Source organism: Ascaphus truei, chromosome 2 (assembly GCF_040206685.1).
Source record: "Ascaphus truei isolate aAscTru1 chromosome 2, aAscTru1.hap1, whole genome shotgun sequence".
NCBI lineage: Eukaryota > Metazoa > Chordata > Amphibia > Anura > Ascaphidae > Ascaphus > Ascaphus truei.
Window position 1 is genome coordinate 100,267,333 of NC_134484.1, and position 13,698 is coordinate 100,281,030.

The window sequence follows — 13,698 nt, forward strand, 5'->3', positions numbered from 1 at the left end:
GATTACTCACTGGATCAATATCCTTCCCATGTTTACTTATTTGGTATATCCCTGTATAACTTTCCTTTCTAAAAAGATGTCCAACCTTCTTTTGAACATCTTCATTGTATCTGCTATCACAGTCTCCATGGGTAATGAATTCTAAATGTTATCTGCCCTAACTATAAATAACTATTTCCTTTGTTGCTGGTGAAATCTCCTTTTCTTGAACCTCATGGGATGACCCTGTGTTGTTTGTACTGCCCTTGGGATAAATAGTTCTTTTGAAATCTACTTGTATTGTCCCCAAATATATTATCATATCCCCTCTTTAATGCCTCTTTTCTAATGTAAACCAATCTAATTTAGCTAATTTACCTCATAAATCAGATTATTCATCCCCTATATTAATTTGGTGGCTCTTCTCTGCACTGTCTCTAGTTCCAGACTGTCTTTTCTAAGGCGTGGTGCCAAAAATTGTACTCCATGTTCAAGGTGTGGTCTTACTAATGCTTTATAAAGGGGCATAATTATGTTTACTTCCCTTCTGTCCATTTAATGTAAGATAAGATCTTGTTTTCCATTGCAACTACTGCATGACTTTGGCCACTATTGTTAAACGTGCTGTCTACAAGCACGCCTAAATCCTTCTCCATCAAGCATTCTCCTAATTTCTCCTCATTCCATTTGTAAGTTGCCTGTTTATTCTTGTTTCCCAAAGGCATAACCTTACATTTATCTCTATTAAACATCATCTGCCATTTACCTGCCCACGTTTCCAGTTTATCCAAGTTTTTCTGGAGATAAATTACATCCTGCTCTGATATTACTACCTTACACAATTTAGTGTCATCAGCAAAGATGGAGATTTTGGTCTTTATACCAACTTGAAGGTCATTAATAAACAAGTTAAAAAGCTTGAAGCTTGAATTATTACAGTCTCCAGACTACATGGGCAGCAACGGCAGCAACATATGTATCCCTGTGAATAAAATGTATAGGCAATACCTTTAAGGGACAATGATCTACTCTCCAAAAAGCAACTTTGGGGAAAACAGTATCCAAAGTGTAGATCCAGTACACCTCACTGCGTAGTTGGATTGTATGTTTATCTGTCCCTGATGTACAGTAGCTGTTTTAGCATTCTCTATCCCCATTATTTTCAATTAAGAAATTGGGTGTTTAAGTGTGTTACAGTGCTTTACAATTGTAGTAACTTTGTACTTCTAATAAAGTCGCGAGAGGAGCCGTGAAATGCTTTGTTATTGGTGGTTGGGCAAACTTGAAGGTCTGAGGTCACCCCGTTAAAGTGCGCAACTCGTCATCAGTTCTGGATCCGGAAGTGACAGCATGAAGTGAATCGAGAGCAGACACCAGACACTGAGGACCCTTGGATGCAGATCTTTTAGCGTCATGCTTGTATTTCCAGTATATGATCTGTAAAAATGTATGGATGCATTTATTTGCCATTTGTTTTTATACGAAATAAAAGGGTATGCTGCATTCCACAATGAATAAATACATACAGTTTACCGGTGCTGCTGGTTCAAGGAGTACCTGTCAGGTATATTCCAGGGTGATACTCAGGAAAAGAAGGACCCAACGCTCTACGGATTTTGAATAAAGCTAATTTATTGTGCCACACAACGTTTCGACCAATAGGTCTTTCTCAAGTGCCTAGTCACTTAAGAAAGACCTATTGGTCGAAACATTGTGTGGCACAATAAATTAGCTTTATTTAAAATCCGTAGAGCGTTGGATCCTTCTTTTCCTGATTTGGTTTTATACGCCAGTAAATACATATTTCACGATAGCATGTGCTTCCTTTTTCAATTCTTTGAGGGTAAATGATCAACTCTCTTTAAACCCAAAATCCTGAAAATTGAAAACCATGCCACTGACGCTTCACTACTTAACATACCCAAGTTTCTACCAAAGGGCCAAAACACAACCCTCTTACCGGCCCAGTTAACAAACGTGTCCATATTCCCTTCTTACAACTTGGAAAAATCTAAAAACTATTTAAAATAAAATATAACTCTGGTCTGATATAGTGCTTTAAAAAAATGTGGATCCCCACTGATCGATTCTTTTGATAACTCCCATCTCCAACCCAATCCTCGCCACCTCAGTAACTTCTGCTCTTTTGAAAGAATGAGCGCTAAACTACTTCCCATTATTCCCCAATTATTCTCAATGAATAGCTTAAAAACTTTTAGGAACTGACATTTTGATAAGGGGCCCCCATTCTAATGCCCTAAATAAACAACCCTGGGATTGCAGTCTGACATTCAGATATTCTTTAATAGCACCCACTGGCCAAACCAAGCCACCTTTTGCATTAGAAAGTGCTACATACAGTAAGCATAATTTCATCTCATTTTCCCTAACCCGTAGCTCTTTAAAACCTAAACCCAATTTTTTTCCGATAACAATTCACTTACTCTTAATGCCAAAGCATAAGCTACTTTAACAATGACTCATAATTTATAAAACATATATCCTCAATTACTACAAATAATTTTTCTAAAAGGTCAACTGTAATAGATCTTTTCATATCCCTAGTGTAAATATGCCTCCTAAATCCATTTAAACAAAAAGGCTGCTTCACAATAAGACCTTTCACCACATCCTGAAAATGGAAAAGTTTACTGAAAAAGGAAATTCCCACAACTATCTTATCCATAGCTGCTAGCGAAATGCCTTTCTGAAGTCTTTCACAAGTGTAATCCGGGTCCCCTTGGTCCCACGTAAGCCCTGTTTACCTCCGCTACAGCAGGCAGCATTGCGGAGGAGGGGTGAGTGGGCGATGGGTTTGCCGGAAGCTACGGCAGTTCTCACTGCAGGGCGCCGCCATGTTCGTGCGCGCGCGCATGCGTGGTGACGTTTCTCGCATGCGCATTGGCATTCTAAGTTGCGGCGGCCATCTTGCACATCTCGCACATGCAAGTAAATAGGAAGACAAAAGAGATGTCTCCCACAGATCCCTTTTACCACTGCACAAACAGGCTAATAAATTTTGATATAGATCAGAATAGGCTGTAGGGGAGACCCTGGTAACCGCACCCAGTACTAGGAGTGAACAATTACCTAAAACGGCCTAATAGGCAAAACAATAAACATTTACTATACATATATAATTACATTACAACGACGCAAAAATCAGTAGGTAGTAAAAACATCTAAAACTCAGGTATGGGTGTATACAGGAGGTGAATGGTAGATATATAAAAATAAATCTAGTTCTTAAGTAGAACCCTCCTGATAAGCTGCTCAAAATATAAGGGGAGGTATATGAGGGGGATAGGGATGCCTAATAGTATAAGTGTAGCAGATAATCCTATCAGTGGCAGTATCCCCCTCCTAGATCAGAGGGGAGGGTGTAGTGTTGATGTGTATATACTCACAAATGTAATAATACCAGAGTAAAGTATCCCAGCGTGCATCAATAATTCAGTGGTAATGGAAGTATTGTAATTGGTATGGTTGCGTGTGGTAGTGTACTTATAATAATGTCGCCACCATATGGGTCATAAGCAGCCCACACTGTTAATCCCACAACTTCCAGCAGTTGCTTGTGCACAACACTGCCAAACTGAATCGCTGATAGTGACTAAAACTCCGGTATACAGTCTTCCTATTTACTTGCTATGCCAGTACTATCCCTTTGCACCGGCTACATTATGTGCTATCTGGCGAGCGGTATACTATCAGTTATTCTTACATCTCGCACATGCGCAGAGAGGTACACGGAGGCGGCCATTACACCCAACAGCTCCGCAGGGGAACTACACTCCCCAGCAGCCCAGGAGCTGCCTCAAACACATGACGCCTAGCAGCCAATCGTGTGGCCGAATTCTCCTGCTTGCAGATAGATTCAATTCACGTGCTGAAGACCATGCCAGTCGGAGCTGGGACAAGGAAGGGGTAGGTTAAGTGTGCAGGTGTCTGTGGCACCTGCACTAGGCCAGATACCCCCTATTAGGCCCTAGCTAGGCCCCAACTCCATTCAGCATGTGGTTGCTGCAGGGACAGGCACATAGATAGGGACGCTGCCCCTGTAATACTAAAGTGAGGGACACAGCCAGGAAGCAACTGCATCCTGGCCTCAGGTACTCTGGGACCAGACATCCATCTACTACAGAGACTATCAAAGGTGGTACAATCCCTGCGGGACCCACCCACGGTAGAGGCGAGGCTCCATGGGGTATTCCTTGGATCCGTGGATCCTTTCATCATGGCATCGGCACGCTCGGGTTTGGTCACACGCGGCAGGTACCCAACTATGTGCACCAACTCACCTTCACACATTAGTGGGCAGTGCTGTACCACACATTGGGTGGGGGGATTTACCTTGTGGACATCGGGTTGGTTGGGTGCCCAATGGCCCCAGGTACGTTGGGGGGACAGTGACTCCATTGAGAGGGGAGCGGAGTATTGGAAGGTACGGCCGTGCAAGGCCTGGTGGGTAGGCTGTAACTATATTAGTTGCATATAGTAAAACTGTTCTGCTTTACCAAGTGTGTATTTTTATTGTGTCCTGTGACGGGGTCATTATATACCATAGAATCCCGCACAGGTGGAGGCGCTACCGAGCATCGTTCCAGGATACACCCCAGGCTCCCAGCAGCGGAGGCTCAGGCCTCCTGTGAGCCACCAGGTATTGCACTCTACACACACCATAGCTACACATCTCCCAGGGAGTGGGGGAAAGTGCGCTACACAAATAAAGCTTATAAAGACTCCTACTTCTACTCCTACTGGCCCACTAACACTTCTAAAACTGCGATTAAAAATATTCCATTTATACCATGCTTTAGTGTAGCTCTTCTTGGTAGGAAGTGCTGAAGATTTTTTTCACCGAATAGTGTTCTCCGTCACTACCTCCCATAAGAAATCTCGACAAATGCTACCTTCCTTTTCTGCCTCTTGGAACATTGATCCAACTACGAACTACATAAATTATCCGCAATTACGTTGAATACTCCTGGAACATGCTTTGCTTACAACAATATATGTTAAAATCTAAACCTTTCAAAACCAAATCTATATCTATAAGTCTCAAATAAAGTTTGTGTGTGTATGTCTTCCCCCTGTGTGATTGGCCCTGTGTTCCCTCTATGTCATTGGCCACGGACGCACCCCCCGCCCCCCTCACCCCACCCCTCACATTGCACCTCTTGCCCTTACTTGGATTAGGAATCTCACTTAGCAGGACCATCCACAACACTACCACCCGCCGCTTGACATCACCTCTCCCCCACCACCAACCCGCCTCCCCCCGGTCACACCACTACCACCCGCCACTCCTCGGCGCCGGCCTCACCTCTCCCCCACCACCAACCCCCCTCCCCCCGGTCACATCACTCTGTGTCCCTGTCTCCCGCCGAGTCCCCCTGCCCCCGGGTATCACCTCCACCTGCCCCCCCCCCTGGGTAGCGCATACCCATGCCCCTCGGGTGTCACCCCTCCCCCCCACTGCTCCCTGTGTCGGTCCACCCCGGACCCTGACCCCCACCCCTTTCCCCGTGCCCCCCTGTCACATGCGCATGTGTGCTCCAGCGGCCTGGTGGTGCGCGCACGTTTGCTCCAGCGGCCTGGCGGTGCGCGCACACTGCGGCTCCAGCCTGCAGCTGCTCCCGCTCATCGGGCACTTCAGCCTCCTCCCGACGCCAGCTCGCGCCCGTTCCGGGTTGCCGTGCGCTCGGCGGCCTCCGCTGCATGCTCCGGCCCCACACCCGGGACCGACCGGTCAGAGCGCCCGAACAGGAGAGAGGCGCCTTCTGCACCGGTGGGAGCGTGGAGACTGGACGGAGGTGGCTGGTGTCCGCCGGTGGGGGGAACGGGCGGGTCCTCACTGCATTTGTTGTTGGTGCCCGAGGACATTTGTGTGTGTGTGTGTGTATGTGTGTGACACTGTGTGTGTGTGTGTGTGTGTGTGTGTGTGTGTGTGTGTGTGTGTGTGTGTGTGTGTGTGTGTGTGTGTGTGTGTGTGTGTGTGTGTGTGTGTGTGTGTGTGTGTGTGTGTGTGTGTGTGTGTGACACCGTGTGTGACACCGTGTGTGACACCGTGTGTGTGTCTGTGTGACACTGTGTGTGTGTGTGTGTGTGTGTGTGTATGTGTCTCACTGGGTTTGTGTGTGTGGCACTGTGTGTGTCTCACGGTGTGTGGCACTGTGTGCTGCGTGTGGGGGGGGGAGGACCGGAGCAGCGAGCGGGGGGGGGGGGAAGGACCACAGCTGCGCATGGGTGGGGGGAGGCGGGGAGAGATGAGGGGAACGGAGGGGGGGGTGGCGAGAGGAAGGAGCGGGAGGTTTTGGTCCCGGGCAGCGCCGGGTCTCTCAGCTAGTGTCTTAATAAACGCAAAACACACACTTCAACAGCCACCACTATGGCAAGCATTTCTAGTAAGAGAAGGTTTTTTTGTTCATCCCTCCCTTACCCAAATGTTCCAGCCAAGTCTCAACACACAAATGTCTTTTTATAAACGCCTCAAAAACAAATGCTACAGCAGCATCAGTGAACAATTAGTTATCCAAATTTAAAAACAAATTCTTCCTGCCAACAAGAATGTCCATTACAACGCATCGAAAATGTATCCCACACTTTTAAATCTTTCTTCAAATCTCTAGTCAATGTATTATGATACTGATGGTTAGTTACTCCAGCCGTAGCTCCTACCAAAACCCGGAGCAAATATCCTTCCCATTGGCATTACCCTGCAAGCAAAATTCAATGTCCTACTAACGATTGCAATAGCTTCAATTTTATCTTATTAACTGATAAACCTAAAGAAACGACTGTACAGTATATACAAATATACTGTAAAAGCAAATATAGGATAAAGTATCTGTCATCTAAATTTAGCATAGGTTGAACTTGGACATACAGTATGTGCTTTTTCAACCTCATCTACTATGTATCTATGTAACTATGTAACTAGAGAACGCAATTTAACTATTTATTTTCCTATTGGCAATCTAAATTAGAAAAGAGATGCGACCCCCGCTCAACCTTTATTGTGTAATTAAGGTTAGGGTGGTTGCACTAGTGGAAACATAACTATTTACCCGAGACAGTCCACCCCCCAACCCTAGGGCAATCGAGTACCTTAACCCATCCCGATAACTAATCTACTCAGCTCAGCCACTGTACTAAAAATAGTTAATATTGGGGACTATTGTGTGCATGCAATCTGGGGCCTTCCTGCCATTCTCTCCACCATAGGCGACACTTTTCTGACAGAGTTCTTTTTTTCGCTATAGCAATCTAAACTCCATTACAATTTAATCTATTTCAATCCCTAAAAAAGTAATCACTGTAACTGTGCCTTTTGTCTTTTCCTTAGCAAAAGGAATGCAACATTTCTTTGCAAACTACTGGTATGTTAATAATCATTTTGAACATACAGTAGCTCACTTTTTCCTGGGCCTACTAAAAAATAATCATCCAAATAGTGTAATAATGACTTGCAATTTGTTTCAAAACTCTTTTACCCATTCTAAAAAGGAACAATGACAAGACAAAATGACATATGAACACCCCATGGGTAAAACATTGTCAAAATAAAAAAATAAAGCATTTTAAACTCAAATCCTAATAAATGAAAGCATGCAGGATTAATAGGCAGTAAGCAAAAAGAACATTCAACATCAGCTTTTGTCACTAAATCTCTACATTTTTCTTACTAAATCTAAAGCCTGATAGAAAGTAGCATAAGACTCATGAGAGCTCTTTATCAATTCCATCAGGGCTACCAGTTTCTTCCTTATCTTATTTCCCACTTCCTCCCAATATCCAATGCAACCAGATATCCCTCTCACAAACACTGTATATTATATTTTGTTTCTGTATTTCTGCCATACCCGACGAAGGACCATGAGAGGTTCGAAAGCTTGTAACATATTAACAACTTGTTAGTCCTATAAAAGGTATCATATCATCTACTCCCTCTCCCTCCTTTGTTACTACATGGAAGAAAGGGCCAACATCGCTACCCACCCGTCTTTGCTTCAATTCTATCATTCACCGATTAAGCTCTTAGGTTATGATAAATGATCTATTAACCTATGTACCTGTATAAACCCCCTTATCTTTTTTTTTAGGGATAACACCTAACAGAAATAATCTAAAATGTTCAAATGGAGGGGAAGAAAAAGTAGCCACAACTCTATATAAAGCTAATTCTTATTTTTATTTTTTTACTTTTCTTCTACTATATTCTTATGTAATACATACAATAGCTGCAGACTTAAAATTATCAACCCACCATTCAAATTTTTATTCAACAGAAGGAATCCAAAACCCCAAAGCAAAACCTTCCCATAACAATTTAGCCTCAACTATTTTAGGATACATTTACAACCAATAAGCCATCTCTTCTAGCCTCACGGGGGTCCCCGGTACTGAGGTGGGGAAGTAGCAAACCACACACGCACAGCAGCGGAAGCGTGCCTAGCAGGCGGATTGTCAAACGTAACCGGGTCTGGGTTGGAGAGAGTGGGTTAATCGATACTTGCCAGGGTCTTGTAATGGAGAGTTTAGAATAGTCAAAGGGCCTCATGCAGTAAGCGTCGATTATGTGAAATCGGCAATCTTACCGATTAGTCATGTTATTGGCGATTTTTCCTCTCCGTATGCAGTAAGTGCCGAATACATTCAAAATCAACCCGAAAACAAATCCGCCCACTCTCACGATGATTAGCCGATCACACACAGGTGTATCGGCGTGCGTGGCGGGGTGCTGTTAGGTTGCCCAATCACAAATCTTGCTGAATCAGGCGAAACAAGCATGTATTGGATTGCGCGCCATATTTAAAGGCAACGTGTAGTGCTAATCATTCTCTGTGTTGTTGGGAGTGAGAGAGAGACGCACAGAGCTGGCTGATTGAAGATTTGCATATTGACTGAGAGACTTGTTGTGTATTGGGTGAGCTTTGTCCATTGTTGTTTTGTTTACATCTTTGTCTTGTTTTATATGTGGAAGTGTTTCGTGTGATTGGCTGTACATTTCTTGTCTGTTTTTTGTGAGTGCTGGAAGTATGCCCGCAAAGCGTGGGAAGAGTGATGCTGGTGGGAGTGGGAGTGCTACTCGTGGGAGTACGCGTCGGAGTGAACGTACTGTTCAGGGGAGTGATGTTGCTGGTGCACCGAGTGGTGTTGCTGGGAGTGGGAGTGCTGTTGCTGGGAGTGGGAGTGCTGTTGCTGGGAGTGGGAGTGCTGGTGCTGGGAGTGGGAGTGCTGTTGCTGGGAGTGGGAGTGCTGTTGCTGGGAGTGGGAGTGCTGTTGCTGGGAGTGGGAGTGCTGTTGCTGGGAGTGGGAGTGCTGGTGCTGGGAGTGGGAGTACTGGTGCTAGGAGTGGGAGTGCTGGTGCTAGGAGTGGGAGTGCTGGTGCTAGGAGTGGGAGTGCTGGTGCTGTGAGTGCTGCTGGTGGCGCAGTTGCTGATGGGGTGGATGGTGGTGGCGTGCTTGCTGGTGGGCAGCTTTTGGAGGCTCTTCCATTGGAACAAGGAGAGTCCAGTCAGCACCAGCCAAGCTCTGACCCTAAACCTGCTCGGAAGAAACGTGTGGAGAAGCCACGTAATCCTCGCTTCAATGACCAGGAAAATACAGCTCTTGTCACTGGCATTCTGGAGCACTATGACAGTATATATGGACATTTACTAGGTAAGTGTACCTTTACATTTATTATTCAAATACATGTGATCCTAGGTCATCTGAGTTTTGTTCATATGCAAACATAGGTTCAGAATATCTTTCTATGTTAATTAGTCTGGAAACACAGCTTTTTATCATGCCTTACAAGGACAACTAAACACAGGTGGTCAATTTGCCATAACTGCATACAATATGAATGCAACCTTGCTTACATGTATAGGTTTAGTAGTGAATGCTCATGTGCTTCACATATTACACCTAAAACAGCATGTTTGCTATCTCTTGGAACAGCTAGCAGTGTAGGAAACTGGTGCTTCTATTATTATTAATTTACCTCATATATTTTATATGTTTTTCAAGGGCGGACAAGTTCAGCAAGCAGAAAAGAAATGTGGGACACAATAGTCATTGGTGTCAATGCATGTGGGAATCATGTGAGGGACAAGCGGAATTGTCACAAGAGATTTGATGATATTAGGTCCAAATTGAAAAAGAAAATACAACACCAACGCGTACATGCTACTGGCACTGGAGGTGGGCCGACACCACAACGTCTCATATTAAGTCCATTGGAGGAGCTGCTTCGGGCAAAATTACTTCCCGTCGTCGTGGAAGGCTTACCTGGTGACCGGGATATTGGAATTTATCCCTCACAATTTCCACCAGGTGAGAAATATTACTGTACTAGGCGTGTCGTTGCTTACAGTTATTTTGCATATTTACACTGCTTTTTATACTGTCTTCACAATATAAGCATACCTGCATCTATATATGTATATGTCTGATTCTGTATATATATATATCTCAAAATAGACATATATGTTGTAGTCCTACTAAAAGCAGTAACTAATATAGCACGTGCCATTGCGTGCTCATTTACATGTGAATTCCCAAAATGCATTGCTGCAGTGGAAGCAATTGATGGTGGGCGAAGATGGGGAACAACAGGGTAGTACACATGTGTAACACATGTTAATGAGAAATTATTACTAGCTACAGGTACAGAACATAAATATGTATAATATTATTGTGTATTTTATTTATTTTACTCCGACAAACATGACATTACTGCCTATTTTAAGCATGCATCAAATATATTGCATGCAACGGCCTACAAACATCACTTGCACTAACACATCTATAGTTGTTAATGAAAAGGTCCATTTTTGCTTTAAGTCATATACAGACAGCATAATGAGGCACACGTATCATATGTTATGTCATTGTTTTCATAACTTAAAAACTGCACACGACTATTTAGCTCATCTACCATTGTGTTAAAGCAGCTGCAATTAATATCTCATCACAGCATACACTTCAACAGAGGGGGTGGGGTTCAGCACACACACTAATTACAGCCTCATTTTAGGGTCAACTTAGTTCACACCATTTTCACCTGTTTCAAGTAATTGAAAGGTGTGGCTGATTAGGCTTTTTGGGGAAGGGAATACCGTTCTTACAACCTGACTAGCACAACTGAAGTTAATCACACTCATTTGAAAGCTTAACTTTAGCTACTAAATGCCCCAACAACTCATTACTTATCAAAGCGTACGTCACACATTAGTTCACTCATATCTATAGTTGAACTACTATCAACGACACATTATCACACACTGCATGTGTTGTCTTGTTGAGTCACAGCCACATTCAGGTGTGCCACATCTTATATTAATGTACCACACATATCCTCTACCAAAAACAACACTTTTTGCAATATGACCACCTTCATGATAACCATTGTGAATGGTCATCTCATGATAGTTATGTACATTATGATACTGATATCACTACACAACATATGATTTTTATGTACAAATTTAATCTATTTATCCTCACGCATTACTGCAGAAACATAGTATGTTTTATGTTAGGGAACTCAAAAGTTCTAAGTACACAGGCATGTACATTGTTATTACAACTATTTATGTTCACTTTCACACACACATTTTGGGTTAAGGAACTGATGCTGTTAGGTACTCATAAATACAGAACATACAATAACTGTTTGTTCAATATTTACACATGTAAATGTAAAACTTATGTTATTGTTATAGATAGTTGCCCCTGAAGGACATGTGTCACCTGAGACGGAACAAGTGTCTTCACCTGGGTCAGCCAGCTCAACACACCTAGAAGGTGAGTGTATCAGTTGGTGGCCATATAATATGTGCTCTTCTATATGTTATGTTGTCATGTTCATTATTTGTTTTGCACATGTTCTTTAAATAGGATTACTTAGTGTCAGTGAAAATGAAGTGTAAGGCAACATGTATTGTGTTAGTGATGTTAACTATCATGTAGGAGTTGTGAGTTTACAGCAAGTTTTCATTCACTCATATTTCATACTGAGTCCAAACATTATTCTTAAGTCAAGGTAGTTTTTAATGTGAGGTTATAAAACGTATGGAAACATGTTAGTTGTTACTTATGACACAGTAGAATTACATAGTAACACAGCAGAGATTAACATGCCATTTAATAATGTGTACATTTATTTGTAGAACATGATGAAGAGGATTATGATGATGATGATGATGATGATGCCGCCGCCATAGACACACAAATACAAGCAAGTGACCATGAAGAGGTTCCAATTGAAACTGTTTTACCGCCAAATCGTCCAGCAAATACCACATACGATGCAATTGTAGCTTCTGAGGGAAAAATTGTGGAAGCAGAAAATCGTCGCCATTCTGACCTGATGACAGTGCTGGAAAGGATGATTGCACTGCAGGAAGAAACAGTTTCACAATTGGCACATCTCCACAGAGTCTTCATTGAAGTGCCTAAACAGTTGCAAAAAATCAACACCTCATTCGAAGCATTAGTTGTTCAGCAAACACAAGCTAATTACTTGAGAATGACTAATGTACCACAATTCAACTTGAACACCTCACAGGCAGGATCTGTTCATGCAGGTCAGTTTTCACCACATGCTTCTGATATTCATTCACCAGGCCCGAATGTTACCGGTCAAGTAGCAGACATTGCTGTGCAGGTTCCTGACGACATCCTACCGCTGCCATCTGTACAAATTCAGCAGCTGACACCTACAAAGGAGGCCACAAAAAGAAAACACAAGCAGTTACTACTGACCAGTTTTTGGTCAAAAACAACAAAAGACACACATGAAACAGACCAACCATCACTTGTGCAGTGTCTACCAACTTGCTCACATGTGTCAGTGGGCACAAGCCCTGTCGGTGAGTCACTGGCCACAAGCCCTGTAGGTGAATCACTGCCCAAAAGCCCTATAAGTGAATCACTGCCCAAAAGCCCTGTAGGTGAATCACTGCCCAAAAGCCCTGTAAGTGAATCACTGCCCAAAAGCCCTGTAGGTGAATCACTGCCCAAAAGCCCTGTAAGAGAATCACTGCCCAAAAGCCCTGTAGGTGAATCACTGCCCAAAAGCCCTGTAGGTGAGTCACTGGCCACAAGCCCTGCCCGTGAAGTGCCAGAGGCCACTCAAAGTGGCTCTGTTGTGGCTAAAGTTGGTGGCAAACGAAAAAGGAAAATTCAAGAGACAACAAGCAGGCCTGTTACTCGCTCTCAAAAGGAACAAAAAAAATAAATTTTATAATTCACAAAATATGTCTTTGGCCTTGTTTTGTTGACTTCAGATTATCTCATTAATATTGTATGTATGCTGAAGACTGTGTTGTTTCCAAACTTTCAAATATGTTCTTGTACACGTGAAGTTTTGGAAATGTTAACACTCCTAATTAATGAATAGTGTTATAAATATTTATGTTTTAATCGTCTGTTCAGTAATGGTCCACCAGGAGCCAGTTGCTAAGTTTAGAGAAGCTGCCATTGACTTTGCAGCAAAACATTGCATTTGGGTGTGTTACTTGATGTAATCATTGCATGTGCATATTATTCACATGCAATTATAAAAGCACCTATTTAACTGCAAACATCTTTCTTGTACGTGTACAGCAGGATTTTGTGTTAAATATTACTTACCTTTGCTGGCCATTGTAATGTTGTCCTTTAATCATTTATGTGTTCTTGTTTCAAGAACATCTCTGAATTTATACTAATATATATGTAGTATGT

General features: G+C 43.0%; 1 protein-coding gene across 1 annotated transcript in view; it reads left to right on the top strand.

The window, feature by feature from the left end:
- The window catches only part of LOC142488119 (uncharacterized), an 83,686-nt gene extending 70,736 nt beyond the window's left edge, over positions 1-12,950 (top strand). The window contains exons 3-5 of the mRNA XM_075588491.1: positions 11,694-11,775; positions 12,141-12,896; positions 12,943-12,950. Of these exons, the coding sequence (XP_075444606.1) occupies positions 11,694-11,775; positions 12,141-12,896; positions 12,943-12,950 (846 nt within the window). The remainder of the gene's footprint in view (positions 1-11,693; positions 11,776-12,140; positions 12,897-12,942) is intronic.
- Positions 12,951-13,698: the final 748 nt, after the last annotated feature.